The 18,858-nt window shown below is 43.4% G+C and overlaps 1 protein-coding gene across 10 annotated transcripts in view; it reads right to left on the bottom strand.

The window, feature by feature from the left end:
* Positions 1-6,316: 6,316 nt before the first annotated feature.
* Positions 6,317-18,858, bottom strand: part of MGLL (monoglyceride lipase) — a 90,852-nt gene continuing 78,310 nt past the window's right edge. For all 10 annotated transcript variants that reach the window (XM_080996966.1, XM_080996962.1, XM_080996965.1 and 7 more), the window contains 2 exons: positions 12,552-12,767; positions 6,317-11,241 (listed from right to left, as the gene is read on the bottom strand). In XM_080996966.1, the coding sequence (XP_080853092.1) occupies positions 11,116-11,241; positions 12,552-12,767 (342 nt within the window). In that variant the 3' untranslated portion in view covers positions 6,317-11,115. The remainder of the gene's footprint in view (positions 11,242-12,551; positions 12,768-18,858) is intronic.

The following is an 18,858-nucleotide window of genomic DNA, read 5'->3' as shown; positions in this document are numbered from 1 at the left end:
AAGCTCTGCGCAACCCTCGGGAGGGAAGCCCTGCAGGCCCGGGCTTCGCGCAGCTCTGTGCGAAGTCGCACCGGGCTCCCGAGGGTTGCACAGAGCTACCTGCATTCCGAAGCCCGGCTTCGAGCAGCTCTCCGCAACCCTGGGGAGGCCGGCGCAACTTCCTGCTGGGCTCCCTAGGTTTGCGGATAGCAGGCTGTTCTCGGGGCTGGGGTCGGGGGAAGCTCTGGCTTCCCCCATGCCAGCCCCGCGCCTGGGGGGGGGAAATAATTTTTTTTCTTTATTCCCCCCCCAAAAAAAACCCTAGGTGCATCCTATGGGACGGTGTGGCCTATGGGGCGAAAAATACGGTAATTATTATTTTATTTTTTGTTAAATTTATTAGTTTCTTTCTTTCTTTTTTGACACACAAACACACAAACCAACTTTTCTTTTAGCTACACTTCCCATTTCCAACTCTCCATACAATTATGGAGATGTACTAAAATTCATCTGCGGTGGGTGGGCTTTTAAATTTGTATTGAGTTTGTATTCATTTGGTGACGTTGTTAAAAATTATGGAAAATCAATTTAAAAAATAATTGGCAAAAAAAAATGCATTTCAGGATCAAACTCTTTGGTGCACAGTTTAAAACCTACCTTAAAAAATAACAAAGCAGAGAAAACGTAGAAAAGGACATTCAGAACAATCAGGTTGGAGATGAAACATCTTCCTTGTGTGGGGAAGGTTTAAGTGGATCTTATAATGCTTGACGTTTTGACAAGCTTGCTAGAAGACTGAGAACAGTGAGGATGGATTGAAGAAATTGATTTATCTCATAATGCTAGAACTTGGACCACCTAATTAAATGGATCAATAGCCAGTTTAGAGGGGGATTCCCCCCCTCACAATTTGATAACGGCTGCTGGTTTAAACGGCTTTTTAAAAAATCGTAAGAAGTAGGCCAATCAATGTGTATTAGCCATGACAGCTAAAAGTTGAAATTTTGTATTCAGTTGCTACTGGCCTCTCATTACCAGATGCTGAGAACCAATAAGGCAGGATCATGCTCTCTGCAGGTGGGCTTACTAGACCATCTGGCTGCCTGTTGCTAGAGGCAGCATTGGACTAGATGGTCCATTGGGCTGTTCCAGTTAGGCAACGCTTTGTTTTTATGGAAAATAGTGTAATGTTTGTGGTGTTGATATAAAGGTTCTGAACTTGTTCAAAAACTTTCAGGCATATAGGTGGAATATTTGTGCTATCATGCACAGAATCTCTCCACTTTCTGATTATGTCAACACCGCACAGAAGACAATGCCATTAGCTGTCTCTTATGAGCTTTATAAGAAAGCATAATTGTACTTCTGAGATTGTCACTAGGGATGAGGAAAAATTGAGTATGTTCACATTTAAAGACAAATCTACCTAACTCACACCTTCTGAAACAATACTTGAAACAAAACACAATCATTCTTTGAAGTTTGAGCTTATCTGAATTTTGCAATGCAGATCTCCAGCCAAGTAATGTGTTCAAAAATGCATATGCCAGGGGAAAGTGTGTACAAAATGCATATATTTGTGAAAATGACACACAAAATACAAGAAGTTGCTTTGCAAAAATGTGCCTTTTAGGAGGGGTATAAACTTTATTACGGTCGCAGACCAGCATAATTCCTTTTAGAATAACTTTGCACTAAAATGCTAAAGAGGTCTAAAAAAAAATCATGTGGAAATATGGGGAACTGAAGTTAAGAATGGGAAAGTGAGAAACAGAGGAAAACTGAAATTGAGAGATTTGCTTATGCACGGTTGTTACTGAAGTGCAACTTGGAAGTACGTGGAAACAAAGCATACTTGAAGGAACTAGGCTCCTATTTGCTTTAGTAAGCATGTGGTGCTGGTGGGCAGACCTTAAAATGACTTCATCAAAACATTCTTCGCAGTGCAAGAAATTTCTGACAAGATCTAGGTCATGCTGTCTTCATCTCAAAGCTGTTCTGTGAGTTGAACTCAAACTGATTTATCCACTGATAAACAGCAACATTTGTAATTCTGGCTTGAAGTCAAATGAAACATACTACCTTAACACATTGCAGCCTGCATCTGATTAGATGCTGATGCAAATGTTGGATTCCATGCTTCATTCTCAATTCCACATCTGACATTTCTGGGATAGCAGTAATACCGGTTCCAGACAGGAGAAAAAAACCTGAGTTAGAAAAACCCAGAGGACTTAATAGAAGTGGTTTGCCAACATCAATTCAGCTTTTGTAGAATTGGCTTCAGGTGTGGGGTGGTCATGTGGCTTTGTTTCTCGAAATCGTTCCCTCCACCCAATATTTGTGCATGTTTTACACACAGACATTAGCCACAGTACACTGCACAATTGTGTGCATTTAAACTCACATTAAAAGAAGCGGCATTAATATCACCTACTTCTGTGTTGCATGCAGGCTCTGCTTTGCAATCTATTATTGGGCAAGCATACAGTGTGAAGAGGCTTGAATTTGTCTTTGATACTCAAGTATCAGGGACGTGGGTGGTGCTGTGGGTTAAACCACAGAGCCTAGGACTTGGCGATCAGAGGGTCGGCGGTTCGAATCCCTGCGATGGGGTGAGTTCCCGTTGCTCGGTCCCTGCTCCTGCCAACCTAGCAGTTCGAAAGCATGTCCAAGTGCAAGTAGATAAATAGGTACTGCTGCGGCGAGAAGGTAAACGGCGTTTCCGTGCGCTGCTCTGGTTCGCCAGAAGCGGCTTAGTCATGCTGGCCACATGACCCAGAAGCTGTATGCTGGCTCCCCCGGCCAGTAAAGCGAGATGTGCGCCGCAACCCCAGAGTCAGCCATGACTGGACCTAATGGTCAGGGGTCTCTTTACTTTTATTCAAGTATCATGGTCAAATGCATAGAAGGGCAAGCAGTTTCATAAACCTTAATAAATAAAAGTCCCAGCAAACCAAACTGTACCTTTGCTTTGTACCCTTTCTGTGTTATGTATGGCAAATGGCCAATACCACCAGAGGAAAAGACACAGAAAACCCAGATCATCCAATAAATAGCTCTTGTGATACCCTCTTCAGCATTAGTTCAGGTGCAGTGTCACATTCTTTTGTAAAAAAATAAATTGCATTGTGAAAATAATATTCAAACAAAAACCAAAAAGAATTGAGTGAAAATAGAGGAGGACAAGGAAAAGATGATTTAAGATGCTTTGACGATATAAACCCAAATATACTGGACCACCAAATAGGATGCAGAAGTCTTAAAAAAAAACACAAACAGCTGACCAAATGTTCCCATATTTATCTTCTTCGTGCTCATGTTCATACACAGCCAGTTCAGATGAGGACAGGGAGTGCAAATCATTAATCCATCATTGTATACAGGGCAATGACGTCATCTTCCAGTGTTAAAATGCAATGTGTTTGGCTAAATGTACTGAACGCAAGGCCTATAGGTCATGGCCTCATGGTAAATTCCAAATAGTGGGGTTATAGTTCAACAAAACATGCATATCTTTGATACCTAGCAAGCCTTTCAGGAAAGCTAAATTAATCATTACCAGGAAAACATCACCGCCAAAATGGCTTGCAACTGGACAATTCCACATTATGATGATAAGGAACCCAATTTCCACCTCATATCACCAAAACCTCATAGAGGGAGACAACATTGTATAGTGGAGACTATGAGGTATCCACTAACTCTAGTGCACAAGTTTTTGTTAAGGAAGGATCTTTTGATAGTAGTGCTTTGGAACACTCCTTTTCTCTTTGTCATGGAAATAGGGTATGTCCACCTGAAATCTGTCAAAGAATCACAGGTATAAACAGGCCACTGGTTTTCAGAAGCTTGTTAACCCACCCAGGTCTTCTAGGTGATCTGAGAGTGCAGATAGTCCAAAACAGACTGAAGGAGGTGTTTAAGTAGGAAAAGTTCGTGGATTTGTAACGTATTAGGCTAGAATTCTTCCTTCTGTTCAAAAGTTGGCCTGAAGTCATAGCCCCACAGCTTTGTAAACTTGTACATCATTATCAGGAGCCTGAGATGCTTTCAGGGTGGACACAGCAGGTTAGCCACTGGTCAAATCAAGTTTGACTTGGACTAAGTAATGTGGACAAGCCCACAGTTCCAGTTTGTACCTTGAGACACCTCTGCTCACCATTGTTTGCAAGCTTGTCGCCTTATGCCCAGGTGCAGCAGTAACCGGGTACTGCATCCCATACTTGTTGGCTCTCGAGAGAAAAGCTGCGTTCTTGCTGCTTGCCAGCAAGTTGGCTTCATTCCTGAGGATGACTGACAGTGCAATGAAGCTGTTGCTATATGTTTAGACACCTGAATCTCGTCCCCACAGGGCTGGGAATTTGGAACTGAGGTCTGCGGAGTCTGTGCTACCTCCAAAACTCACTCCCCCAATCTTTCCCCAAATTGTTGCCTGCTTCCTTGCATTAATTCCACCAGAGGAAAGTGCGTGTCCAGGCTTCACGGCAGAAGCAAGTGTCCCATTGCATGGGCTGTAGTAGACTTTCATCTGCCCTGAGCAGCATGCAAAATGAGGAGTCTCTCACACCTACTTATGAAGTACTAAACCTTCAGAGTACAGAGAAATAGTTAAAACCCGCAAGCACCATTTGCTCTAAATGTTGCCTCCTGGCAGGGGTGGCTAGATCTTCTAGCTATGCTTGCATTCTGCTGTCTACTTGTCATAAAACCCCACCCAATTAATTTGCTTGGATATTCCAGTTCCCCTCCCCCCCCCTCACCTTACAGTGGAACTGAACTGTTGCCTTGGCAGCTTGAAGCTCTCTCTGAAAACACTTGGCTCGCAGCCTCCCAGCTCAACAACCCCAGCAAAAAAAATATTAGGATGGATTCCTGATAGGAGATAGCAGATGCAAAAATGTGGCAGATGAGATTTCCTTAGAGCACAGGTGGTTGCCTTTGTTACTGAAGATATATGATGGCTGGCTGAGATATTTAAAAGCGAATGTCAGCCAATGCTAGCAAAAATAAACATTAGGTATTAAGGGCAAGGGTCCCTAGCGCAGCAGGGGGGCAACGGGGATTCTATCTTGCATCTCTTATTGGTAACAGGTTTTATTAGCTGTTTGAGGTTCAGTGTTTCCAAGGATGTAGATCGCAAGAAGCTTCCTAAGGGCCTCTCTAGATATCATTTTTAATGTGCATTCATGATGGATCTGTGCAAATACTAGTATTGGGATGGTTATACGTGATCTTTTTCCACAGTTTATGCCTGGAAAAGTTTTGGAGTGGACATATTGCTTTGTAATTGGGAGTATGTCCCGTGGTTTCCTGCTGAATTACTGATACTTTCCATAATGCTCGTAACTTTCCATAATGTTCAAGAGTTGTGGTTGTTTTGTCCCACTTTTGTTGTGCTTTATAGTGCCCCTCCCAAAGGCAATAATTCAGTACAGCAAAGTAAAAAAAAAAAAGTGGAATGTGCGGGTGGTCCAATATAAATCCACCACTGATTAATTCACCAGTGATGTTGCAGAATACACATGTTAAAAAAAAAAAATCCATTTGGAGGCCCTAAAACAGCTTAAAAGGATATAATTGGGATTCTAAGCTCTGGTGTACTTTGGGCCTTGTTCACTCAAGCTGGAAATGAAATGGCTTAAGAACACCGGCATCTAAGAGCAAAAAGTATCACGGGAAGTGTACGTGCATTTCAGAAGCTGGACAGAGGGTGAAGTGATGGTGCAAAGTGAAGGAGTGGTATACTCAATGAAGGTGTCATATTGGAGACATGGGAGCTCTAATAAGCTTAGAAGAGTCTGCTGGCCCATCTACTCCAGCATTCTGTTCTCACTGTGGCCAATCAGATGCCTGTGGGAAGCCCACAAGGGGGAAATGAGTAAACATTTATATGAGCAATCAATGGCATTTTAGCATTTATTCTTTGTGCCCATGCTCTTTCTTTTCAACCATGTGAAAGTGTACACTATAGTCTTCACCCATCTGGTGTTCCCAGCCTGCACTTCAAAATGGCTCTAAATTGCTGGGAAGACAAAAAGCCCTTGCGGACACAATCCAGTGCCATCAACAAAGAGAATGAGCACGTGCTACTAAATCCTGTTCTAACCTGGGTTTGCATTCCCAAAGGCCCCAGTCTTTAGTGTGGTAAAGACTTGAATTATCATTTGCAGAATGTCCCTGAGTTACTCCCCTTTGGTTAACGAGATCCCTGGTCTATTTATCAAATATTAACTGGGTAAAAGCACTGTTGTTGTTTACAAAAGAGCAACAACCAAACACCTTGGCAGCTCTTGATATAATTGGGTAGGTACAAATGCTCTCAATCATGCCATACTCAAAAAAACATATCTTTATTATTAGTGTTCATATACATATTATTTTTCTTTTTCTCTCAAAAGAATCTAAGTTGTACACATTCTCCTCGCTGTAAATACAGGCATTTCAAGTGTGTATGTATGTTGAGTGTCTAGTACTGTGTGAGTTGGAGCACAAATGAAACGAGCAGAAACAGTGGCACAGGAATTACTTGGAAAAATAAGTTATCTTGGTAAGATAATGTCATCAAAGTGGTAAGGTGACTGATATAAAAAGAGCAGGCTCATTATAAAACGTTGTGCCAGACATGTTATGGGAAGGCTGGTTGTCATGCCATGTCCGGTGCATATGATGGCGGTTATATACATTAGTTACACACAACTATTGCTCTGTCATAAAGGAACTAAGTTCTCAAAGAGGGGGAAACTCCGTTGGTCCCCAGCACAGCAGTCTGGAAGCTGATACAAGTTCTGGAGAACTTTGCTCTCCAGAAACTGCATGCATCAAACAATTGTAGATGCTTCTGGTGAACTCCAGTTTGTGATTTTAAGGTAGGGCAGGCCTGTGCAATTTGTCACCTGCCAAGCTGAATAACAGCTCACTCACCAATATCTGAGACTCTGTAAAACTCCCACTTCTGATGCATGTCTAGGATTGTAAAAGCAGAAGACTTTGCAGGCTACAGGCGAGGTTGTAGTCAGTTTGGTGGGTCACAAGTTGTGCAGGCCTGAGGTAGGGCAGCCCCAAGGAGCTTCAGTTGGTTTAATGTTGATTAGCAAGGCAGGCTCCTGAAGATCACCACTACAATCTCTCTCTTTTTTCTCAGGGCAGGTGCAAGAGGCCACAGCTATGGCCATAATGCAGCCTGTGGCTCTGCCCTTGTTTTCCTGCAACAATCCAAACACTGCCCCTGGCTGCCAGCTGTGGTTGCTCACCAAGTTGCTTTCTTTAGGACACTGCAGAAGTCCAACTTCCCAGCATGAGCAAGCTTAGACTTGACAGGTTTAACTACAGCAGAAATGATTTTTTGTTTTAGAGCCTTCACTGGTGTTGATCCAGCACAATTCAGTTTACAAACTGTTGTTTATTCTATCCCAGCAGGAATAGAAGTCTTTTTTCGAATTCCCCAACATCTAGCAAATGAGTATTATTTAAATTGCCCCTCCCCCTTTTGGAAAGCAATACTTAAGCAGTTAGTTCTATTCTTTTAAAAGCTCCATGGCAGATGGAAGCTCAATAGGCCTATGTGAAGGTGGCCAGCTTCTATTTGCTCTTAAAGGAACATAACCTCCCTAACTTACTCTCTGGGCTGCATTTCCCCAAATGCATAGTCCTTAGCAAAATGAACGAACAGTAGCTATCACTTTCCCAATAACAGTAGCTATCACTTTCCCATTAAGTAAGTGTCTGGTTTTTCAAACCTATGCATGACTTTGACAGTTGAATAAACATAGTTTCCAATCCATTTGTCTCCAACCTGTGATCCTGAAGATCACAGCTACTCCTGCCAGTCCCAGCCACCACTGGCAATGGTCAGGGGGATGGGGACTATAGTTCAAAACATCTGGAGGGTACCAGGCTGGGGAAGTCTGTTCTAACTCTTCTTTATCTATTGCTTCAAAGCTCAGGAGTTACAGCAGGCTTTCTCTGGACAAATTTATTCAAAGGCACTGAACTTAGAACCTCTTTTGGGCATGTATACAATAGAGGCCAGCACAGCAGTGCTCATGTGTGTAGGAGTTAAATGCGAAAAAGCACTTCTCCTCCAAGGCAGCCAGCACTGACCTAGATTTCTCACACTGTGGCTAAACTCCCAGTTGATCTGAATAGGTGAAGAATTAAGCTAACATGCACATCTTTGGAATACTCTCCACCTTGATTGCCGTTTTAATGTGCAATATGCATTTTGAGTGCTTCTATTTCTGTGCCAACTGCTGCTTATCCATGCAGCTTACCTGATTATTTTTTTAAGGCTTATAAATGCAAGGGCATTAATCCTTAGCTAGTCACCACCCTTGCAATATTGCCTGTTCCTTCAGCTCGTGGAACAGGAAAAGAAGCCTATTATGAAGCCAGAAGAACAATAGTGTATCTAATTCACTGGGCTTTTGCCGCTGAAATAATTCCCACCACCCATATGCAACGGCAAGCATGCTGTTCTCCCATAGCCCAGTCTCCATTTTAGTAACTCACAGGCCACAACTACAGCTGCACCGGTTCAGTCGGCTGAGCTCTTATGGTAGGGCAAGTCCTCTGTGATGTGAAATGACTGATAAAATCTGCAACCAATAATTAATCCGGGGCCTGTCAAAGGAAATTTTAAGCACCCTGAAATGGTCACAATTAATTCTATAACAAAAGGGGCCTTTTTAAAAAATCTGGATGAACTGCTAGCAGTTGCAAAAGTCTGTGCAAACCAGGCGACTGTTACTCCTACAGTGCTTCTCTTGCTGAGGTCTTGTGATGTGTTAAGCTTCTGCCACTCACACCCTTATTAGAGAACAGATCAGAGCTAATTAAAGTTAGATTCGGGGGCTGTTTGTTATTACACAAAGTTCTCTTTCACAGTTCCCAAAAGGAACTGGCTTTGGAGGTGGGAAGTGAAACTGTCATAATCTGGGTGGTTTTGCAATACAGACTACTGGTCCAGCTGAAAAATCTCAACAGTGGGGAATGCTGTGTTGTTCGCCCCCCAGTGCAAAGCTGAAAGACCAGCAGGTGAAAAGAGTTCAAACTCCTGCTGGGCATCTATTATATAAAGTCCTATCCACTATCCATACACCTCTAGAGCAGAAATGCATGGAAAAAGCAGGACTGGCACTCTTGTAGAAAGATCATGGTAGGCACCCAATGGAAAACTTTTAAACTGATTCTCTTTCCAAGTCACTTTAACAGGAGACTAGCTCAGCAGTGCTAACTGGGTTATTCTAGAGGGGGAAATAGTAGTAAATAGAAGAACTCTGCTGCAAAGCAAAGTTGGCAGGCACCTCATAATCCTCACGTTGGTTAGGGTGGAGGGGGGCACTTTTACATAGACTTTCAACAAACATGGCAATTTTGGGCTGCCTGAAAGCACTGTTTCATAGCTAGGTGGCATGTTTTTGACTAGCCATGGGCTGCTCCTCCAAATTTTCCTGGTGCAGATGTGTCTGGGCTGGCCAAGGAGCTAGTCTTAGTAAAAGCTAATACCCCAAAGTTGTTGTGATTAAGAGATTCCACATAACTATCTTGCTCTCAAATCCCCTCCCTCAGAGATGCGTACCATAAACAGCCCATTTTATCCATTTCCTCACCCCTCCTCAATATCTTCCTCATATGCAACAAGCACTTTCACCCAACAGGTGGCTCTTTTCAATTCTTAGCACTGCCCATTTTCCCCTTCTCAATTAAGTATTGCCAAAAAATGCTAGCCCTAGTACTCTGCTAGTCAAGCTTCCAGGGCCCCCATGTACCTCTGAGAATCCAGTAACTTTTACAATCGCCTCCTGTCCCTGACTCTTCCATTACTTTGGCTTCTTTCTTTCACTCCTTCCCCTTATTTCCTTCCAACCATGGATAAAATAAAAGAATAGGGAGACAAACACTACCCTACCCCAAAGGCAAGTTGTTTATGTCTGGTCCATCCTAATTAAAAGGAGGAATAGGAGTGTGAGAACTGTGGAAAAGCAACGGGTGGCTACTCCCTGGTTTTCAAGTGGCAATTGCATTCATATGGCAGAGTTCAACTTGTGCCGCCTGGAAATCCCCTAAAGGGACACACGTTGCAGAAGTGACATCTCCTGCCTTCATTCTATACTCTGTTCCTCCTCCTTTAGATACCTCTGAATGACCTATAGAGACGTTATATATTATATTTAATATTTTTCTTTAAATATAACTTTTGACTTTACATCTTAAGTTATCAGTTAACACAAATAACAAGAAAAGCAGCCCCTACGCATATTTACAGATTACAGTTCTTGCACAGAAGAAGGATTTGGTTTCTGGAAGCAGAAGTAACATCATCAGCATCTCTTTTGTGTGCTTAAGAGTCTACGCCTTAAGACTTGTAGACTTCTATGTTAGTCCTGTTCCTCAGTGGCGTCATTTTGGGGGCTGATCACTAAACAGCGCTACATCTAGAGTGCTGCTTGCGCTGTTCCTGTGGTCTGCTGGACTCCTCCTTGTTCTCAAAGCCCTGAGGGCTGAGAGGCCCTTTCGGCCTGGCCTGGCCCTAAATCTAAGCACAGTCATGGCCAGAATTCACACAGGAAGAGACTCCGCCAGCAGCCTAACTTCCTTCCTAGCTCCATCTCCATCTGATAAACGACGTTTCCCTTCGGGCCTGTTTTGTAGCCTTGGAAGTAGAGGAGGGAGGAATTGTCACCTGGCAAGAGTAGAAACTGAATGACATGGAAGATGCCAATTATTTTTTAAAACATTCCGAAGATTATTGCAATATTAAAAAAATGGAAAAAAATACCTCAGCACCTCAGGAACTCCCTGGACAACAAAGAACATGTTTAGAGAGTGTTGTGGGCTTTGAGGGGGGATTCAAGGAAGTCCCTTAAAGCAGCACCCCCAGCCGGGAAGTCTGTACTGATACAACATTCCCATAGCTCTTTCTCCTGGGAAGGAAGCGCCCTTTAAACGGCTGCGTGGCAACCCCCCTCCCCACAACGCCACAGGAAATGTCTGTTTAAAAATAACGTGTTTCAGGAGTCCCTTTAAGAGAAACATTTTTGCCCCCGAAAAGAGGTTGTAAAAAACAGAAAAGGAAAAAATATCTTCCCGGAATAGCCCCACAACCATTTAAGAAGGTCTCAAGCCAGCTTTTCTTTAAGAGTGACGGGCTTCTTCAGCTGCTGAGAGTTTCTGACTAATCCATGACTGTATTTCCTTAAGGACAGATGCAGTCACCTCAGGAAGCTCTTTGTGGAGGGCATGGTAAGCCTCGTCATACACCTGCAAAGAGAAGGAACAAGCACGGTTAACGGCACAAAGCCACAGCTATGCAGACCCATCAATTTCAACAGATCTTCTTTGAGTAAAACCTAGTTGAATATGACCCAATGCATCCAAAGATGTTGGCACCATGCATCAAAACGACCCATTTGGGGGCTTTCTGCTGCCTACTGACAGTGGTAGCTTCCTGTCTGCCAGGGCAAAGGTTTACCCACCACCACTGGCACCCACAACTCCTCTCTGCCAGTGGAGGTCCAGAGAAGAGGACACTATGTGCCATCCTAAACCCCTGCTCTCGCCACCATCAACTGCAAGGGTGGGGGTTAGGATTGCACAACAGACACTGTGTAGTATATGAATGAACTCCACAAGCTTACAATAACACCCTTCACATCCTGCAAGCAACTGTGGCCTGCTAAAATAGAACTGCACTTTAGACTAGCACTTTAACATGTACTAACAAGTCATCTTTCTCCTAATGCTCTGTTGCACACAGAGTGGTAATGCTAGCGTCACAAAACCAAACAGAGATTGAAAAAGAAGCCCCACATCTCTCCCTTGTTCAACTGATCTTAACTACTGTTTGTAACCATGGACTGAAAGCAGGTGCCGAATTTCAGCATGCACCATCCCTTTTGTACAAAACTACACTGCATGCACTGTAATTCTTCATAAATACTTCAAAATGGCTCGAAAGGCAGCTTGTTTCAAGCTGCTCATCAACACCTGATAAAAATACATTCTATCCCTCTTTTTTGTTTACTCTCCTATTGCTAGAGCAGATGTTCACTCAAACATCGAATGAATAAAAATTAAGTGTAATTTAAATATTTTATGCTTGTGAAATCCTAGTAGGTATTGCACTCCCCGTTTTTGTTTTTCTGCACATGCTTCCCATTACTAACAGCATCAAGGGAGAGCTGGCTAGCCTGTTGTACTAATTGCTGCCTCTTCATGTTAACTTCCTTGTGTTTTGGCTGAAATCAATAGAATGTTCACCCTACTCAGAATAGACCCAGTGAAATTAATGGACACGGCTAACTGGGTTCATTAATTTTAGCAGGTCTACTCTAAATTAGCTGGGTGCCGTCCAGTGGTATTTATTTCCAAATAAATGTGCTTAGGCCTACTTAAGTATTGCCCCAGAATTTAACTCATTTCACCCTGTGGAAGATAGAGAAGTTGTCACAGGCCTCTCCCCCAGGTGAGGTTTTCCTCTACAGTGCCTTACATCAATCAGAAAGGAGCCTAATCGAACTGCCAAGCAGTAAACACCGATCCCTTAATCCTACAAAAAAAGCCAAGATAACCTTGAGAGTTTTATCCTGGCTTGGTGCCGTATCCATCAGCAAATAAGAGCCTTTGATATCGCAGAGTTTGTCAGGTGAACCATGGAGCACCAGCAGAGGAAGAGTCAGTTTGGGGAGCGCACGCTCTATTTTGGCAATGGCATTCAGCAACTGGATGACGAAGGAGACTTTCATGCCGCCATGGTAAATCAGCGGGTCTGTGGTGTAAGAGTCAACCTGTTGAAATAAAAGGGACATATAATGAACATTTTATGGCTTAACCAACTCCTCAACGGATACTTGCTTTAAAGGCAGCACATTTTAATGGACAGACACCCTCTTCTCATGTGGTGAAGCCTCCACAAAGGTTCTCAGTTTTGACTGCAGTCACATGAGAGGTTTTAATTTATATGCTGCCTTCTACAGAAAACCATGTTCAAAGCAGGTCATAATATACAGCAACAAAAACAATACAATTCGTTTTTTGAAAAATCAACACAAAGTATCAATAAGCATCTCAATGCCAAAATATTTCAAAATTAAGCAGGACATAGTGATACATCAATTATATTAACAATAAGAGAGCATCAACCTCCTTTCTCTTTTGACTCATCACAGAATTCCATGGACTCTGCTGTGAGATTAACTCCTTCTTCCCTCAGTTGGTAGCAGCCATTCCATCTCATTACAGTAGAGGGGGGAGAAGAGGGCCACCACTGAGTCTGGTGGGGCTCCTGCTGCCCCCACTCCCTGTAGTGGCCCTTGGCACAGCAGGGGGCCCTTCTCTTCCCTGGACAATAGAAGGCAGGCACAGCAGCAGCAAAAAAGAAAAGCCAATTTAGCCAGCAAATGCTACCATCTATTGTTTTAATCCCCCCACAATGCTTCTGGAGCTCTATGTACTATTGCTTTAAAGCAGCGCAGTCTTGGGGCCCCAAAAGCATTGTGGGGTAATTAAAATGGCGGCTGCCAGCCACAGCCACCTGGGCTTAAGCACTGGACAAAGGAAAACCAGTGGACCAGCAATGAGAGGAGCAGGGTGGCTGGAGCCAGCATGTGGGGTACGTGGTGCGCCCTCCTGAGGGTTCAGGCCACTGGAAACTGCCTGGCAGTGCTTATCTCCGCAGCTGTGTAAAGAGTAAGTATGGACAGCAGATATCATGGTTTTTCTGAAATGGACTTTGCTCAATACTCATGGGAGATGCTGCATGTGCCAGAAGTTCAGTTTCTTGTTGGTTTGGGGCGGTTGCTTTGATTTTTTTGAAGGCAGATATGCTTTCTAGTCAAATACTGAAACACAGCTTGGGTGCAAAAGTGTTGTTGGGGAAATGTGGGGCACAGTCAACCTGTGCCTCTATTTCTCCTTCAGAAATATGTTTTTCTTAGAAATGCTGGGCTGTGTCCCTGTGCCTAAGGGGTACATGGGAAGGTTGTGGGGAAACCTAGAACAGATTTTGTTTGCCTGGATGGGGGAAGAGAGGAGGGAAAGGAAATCCTTCTGTACAGGTGGAAGTCCCTAAGTCCCTGCACCAATGGGATAACTTGGTTGCAAACAGTCCACTCTAAATAAGTAGCCAAGTATGAATCAAGGCATTTCTTCCCTTGCCTTTATCTAAACCATGAGTAGGCAAATTAAGGCCCGGGGGCTGGATCCAGTCCAATCGCCTTCTAAATCTGGTTCGCGGTCAGCATGTTTTTACATGAGTAGAATGTGTCCTTTTATTTAAAATGCATATCTGGGTTATTTGTGGGGCATAGGAATTCATTCATTCCCCCCCCGGCCCCCCACAAGTTCTGAGGGACAGTGGACTGGCCCCCTGCTGAAAAAGTTTGCTGACCCCTAAACCCTGCTTCTTCACTGTCCTCCTCCCATTTCTGCTCAGGAGAAACCTTGCTTTAGAAAGGTCTGGTTTCCTGTTTAATGTGCTTTCAGGGAAGAAGAAGAAGAAAAAAGAGATGGCTAACGGAACAACTGAGGCGAGTGCATGCAATTTTGCCAACTCCCTTTCTCAGCACCTGGGTGTGCTCTGACATTTTCACCCGGGCCAATTTGACTTTTCTCCTCCAATTTAAACAAAAGTGCTGGGTTGCTCCGGCTACTTAGCAACTGGCTGCAGACTAAAAGCTGCCAAGTTGTTTGTTTGGTGCTGTGACACAGCACCACGTGCAGGCAGCCCAGCCTCAAGCTGCTTCCCCAACGAACAACAGATAAAAGAATTCTTGGGGGAAGAAAAATCACAAAGGAGTGGGTGGGCGGAGTGACAGACGTCCTCTTCCCGCCGAATAAAATAATGTAGATAAATTCATATGACGTACCACCTTCGCCACCCTCATATGCAAAGCCACAAATGCCAGGAAATAGCCTAATGGGGTTTTCTTTGTTTCTTGTTCCTAGCCTTGTTATATGCTGATTTTTTATTTTTTAATCCTAATTCAGGAGAGAGTTTTTTAAAAAAAACTAAACAACTTTTGCTGGGATGTTAGTGACCAGGGCAGCTGATGTGACCACGTAGAATGGGGCATATAGAGAGGAAGAATGGGCAGAGATGATTCATCTCAAAATGGATGCTCCTCAATGCCTGTAAGTTTCCCTTAAACGCTTGTGTTGCCTGTGTTTTCCTTCTAATGTTAGTAAACAGGATGGAGTCAAAGGTGTGGTTCACACATGACCTTAAACCAGTGTGGTGTAGTGCTTAAAGTGTCAGACCTGGTTGAAATCCCCACTCGGCGGCTGTGAAGCTCCCTGGGTGACCTTGGGCCAATCACGGTCACATCTCCTAACCTATCTCACAGGGTTGTTGTGAGGATAAAATGGGAGGGGCAGAACTATGTATACCACCTTGAGCTCCTTAAAGAAATGGTGGGATACAAATGTAATAATTCACCCATCCACTAAATAAAACCATAGTTAACGTTTAGCTGTTGTTTAACACAAACAAGCTGTATGCTACAATAGGCTGCTCAACCCCCCCCCCCCCCACATTTTACTCCTCCCTCACTCCTGGCAGTGCCTTGACAGGAGCAAGAAACCACAAGCCCTGGAATGGCATCATGAGTCAAAATGGTGACCAACTGTATCCAACCATAGACAAAAACTTGTTGCTCGCTATCAGGAGCCATCATGCAAAATTTGGATATAATATCCTATTTCCAAACACATTTTCAAATGCATAATGAACAAACAAGTTCCTAAAACATATAGTAAATTATACTAATTTTATGAAAACCTCATGCTTTTTTTTTTAAAAAAAAATGCAGCTATAAAATGGCGCAATAGCAGCAGTAGTAATATGCTGCTGGCTCTTGAATTTGCTCTGTGATTCAGGGAAAAGAATGTGCCCTTTCTAGCATGTAATCAGTGGCAATCCCACAACATGTTATCACTAAATTAATCTTTGATGTAAGTGGTAAGATAAATAAACATGCACTTATTTGAAAACGTTCCTGTTTATCCAGGCATTCAGTGACTGAAAAATACTGTCCCTAGCAACCCTGAGGTCACTGGAAGAAATAAAGGTTTTAACCACAACTGTCTTTTTAATTGAAACTGTTTTTAACTGTTTTAGGATGCTTCTTTTTTTAAAAAAACAACAACTGTGGATGTGCTTGCCTCCCTGGGCTCCTTTGGGAGGCAGGGCAGGATATAAATGAAAAGAAATAAAAAAACCAAAACTATGGTAGAAATGCGGTTAAGTAAGTACAGTAAAGCAAAACCAAGAAGGAAACACAATAGACATCACTGGAACATTGAGAGTTGCTTTGATACTGCAGAGTAATCATGCTTGCAACCCCCTCCCAAGTTTCCAGCACAGAAACTATTGCCTGGGTTCATCTAACCAGTCCTGTTAGTGAAACCACAGAGAAGGACTACTTACTGCTAGTGAAACGGGGCTTCCCCCATCTCGGGGGTGGCGGTCAGGGGAACCCCCAGAACAGGGTGCAGGGGGAGCGCTTTCTTCATCAGGTAAGCACAAATGCTTGCACCAACGGAGTGATCTCCTTAGCGCTATGTTGAATTCCTCCTAATATCCTGATCCTTTCCTGATACAGTTCTTCAGCCCTAAAATTTGGTTTAATGACCTTTTCAGAGATTAGGAGGGGAAGACTGTTATGTGGGAGAAGGTTGGATTCTGGATTCCCATCTGCTTTGTGATGATCACTCAGGTCCACTGAACCAGCTGGATGTATCTTAATGCAGATGGAGATGCACATCATAATATGAGACCAATAGGGATTGTTCAACCAGATTCAGGGGCTATTGGTTTTTAAGGCAGGCAAGCCTCCCACCCCCGACAAGTATAAACCTATAGCAACACAGCCTTTGCATCAAACACATTTTAGGTGACAGCCTTGCTTTCTTTTGAAATTGCACCCCAACACATCTGGAGTTTTGCATCAGATTTAACAAGCAAGAATTTTTTTTTTTATCAAAATGTCTCAAATCCACCATTTACATTTCAGTTCCTGGTTTGCAAAACCAAACTGCTATGAACACAAACAAGTCAGGAAATTCTTGGAGGACATCCCAATGATATTTATAGAGACTAGAAATTGGTCTGGCAGATGAATACGTGCAGCATGTAAATAGTGGCTGTTCCCAGTACAATCTAAACTTGTATTCTGCAGGTTTTGAGTGTGGGTGACACTAAAATGCTGGGGATTTATTTCTGTCAATCTACAGATAGGTCATTTTTCAGAAGTAACCCAATGTCAGAAGACATGGCAATGTTTTCAAATTGCTTGGAAGTTCTGGTGCACATAGCAGAGATGGACAAACTTTGGAGTCAGAGATCAGCTTTGACTCACCTTGGGCATTTTTGCATCGCTGGGCTCTGTTATTGCTACTGCTACTACAATTTCAATTTATCATCTGCCCTTCACCATAAGTTCCCAAGTTGAGTTACATCAACTGAAAATACAGCATTAAAAACGTTTTAAAACAAACTATAGTCACAATAATAGGGTGGGTCTTAATACACACACCCTACAGGTGTTGGGAGGTGTGTCTTGAGCACACTTGTGCAGAAAGAGGCCCTAGAAAGGCCTGGATGGGCTTTTAATCTGATACAGTCTCATGTGCATATCAGACAAATTCCCATGCTGTTCCCAGCAGATTCTAAATTCGTGTTTTGAAGATTCTGAGTGTAGGTGGAACTAAGAAACTGGGGACCGCTGTGTGTGTGTGTGTGTGTGTGTGTGTGTGAAAGAGAGAGAGAGAAACTGTCCAAACTTTTATAGGTAATGTTTCAGAAGAAATCTAATCTCAGCAGACTAGACAATATTTCCAAATTGCTAGGTATTTGTAATGTATGACGACACATCAAAGAGGTGTTCCTGGTTCGAAAGCCATTTGTTAAGCAGTAGTGGTCAGTGCAGTGGAACAGCATCACAGAGTTGCCTGGCCAACACCAGTGTTGCTACAGGTTAACTGGGCCGTGCTGGGGCAGGACTGCATGGCCTTATTGGTGGAGCCAATCCAACATCTGCACAGTCCTACCCACACCATTGCCCTTCCCTGCCCCAGCACTGTCCAGGTATGCTGTGCCAGTGTTGGGAGGGTGGCTACACAACACCACCACTCCATGCGAGCTGCTACTGCTAGTACAGGTCCAATACATTGCACATGTGGACTATAAGGATTGGATGACTTCCATGAAAACTTGCCAAAAGTGGCCTTCCGGTGAGATGGCCCATTGTTTCTTCCTAGTAAATATTGTCTAGCCTGACTGATAATGGCTCTCCAGGCTCTCTCAGGCAGGGATCTTTCCTAGCCAGATCTGTTATCAGAAGGGCAAACTACAAGTTACACTCAATATGTAGCTGTGCCTTTAAGTATTTGATTTGTTTTCTACACCAGTCGCTGGGACCCTAGCATGGGGATTTGGAAGGCTTTAACCCTTTGCCACCTGCTGTGGTTCTGATCTGGATTATTGCCCCTGTGTGTCTGTAATTTGCGGGGGGGAGGGGGAGGGAGAGAGACACGGACCATCCCATACATTTCAATAAGAGCATTTTAATGTTTTTTTTTTACTATGCAAGCTACAGGTATGTTGAAGCCCCTGTGCCAGCAATTTAAGTTAAAACATCCCTGTAAAACAGCCCAGAAACACAGGAAATTTAGCATGCAGTCTGGCTCATGGACTCTTCAATGAAAGATACCAAAGACCAAATCTGAAACCCTAAATGCAGAGCATGTGCTCAATTACTTAGCCACATACACCCAATCCTCCCTTAAGCTGCTATGTGTGGACCTCTCTGTTAAGTACAAGTGTTGTTGACTATGTTGACTACAACAGGCTGGATGTGCTAAGAAGCATTTTAACCTTGC

This window comes from Podarcis pityusensis, assembly GCF_964106645.2.
Source record: "Podarcis pityusensis genome assembly, chromosome: 2".
NCBI lineage: Eukaryota > Metazoa > Chordata > Lepidosauria > Squamata > Lacertidae > Podarcis > Podarcis pityusensis.
The sequence above is the reverse complement of the archived record's forward strand: the minus strand, read 5'-3'. Positions and strand labels throughout refer to the sequence as shown.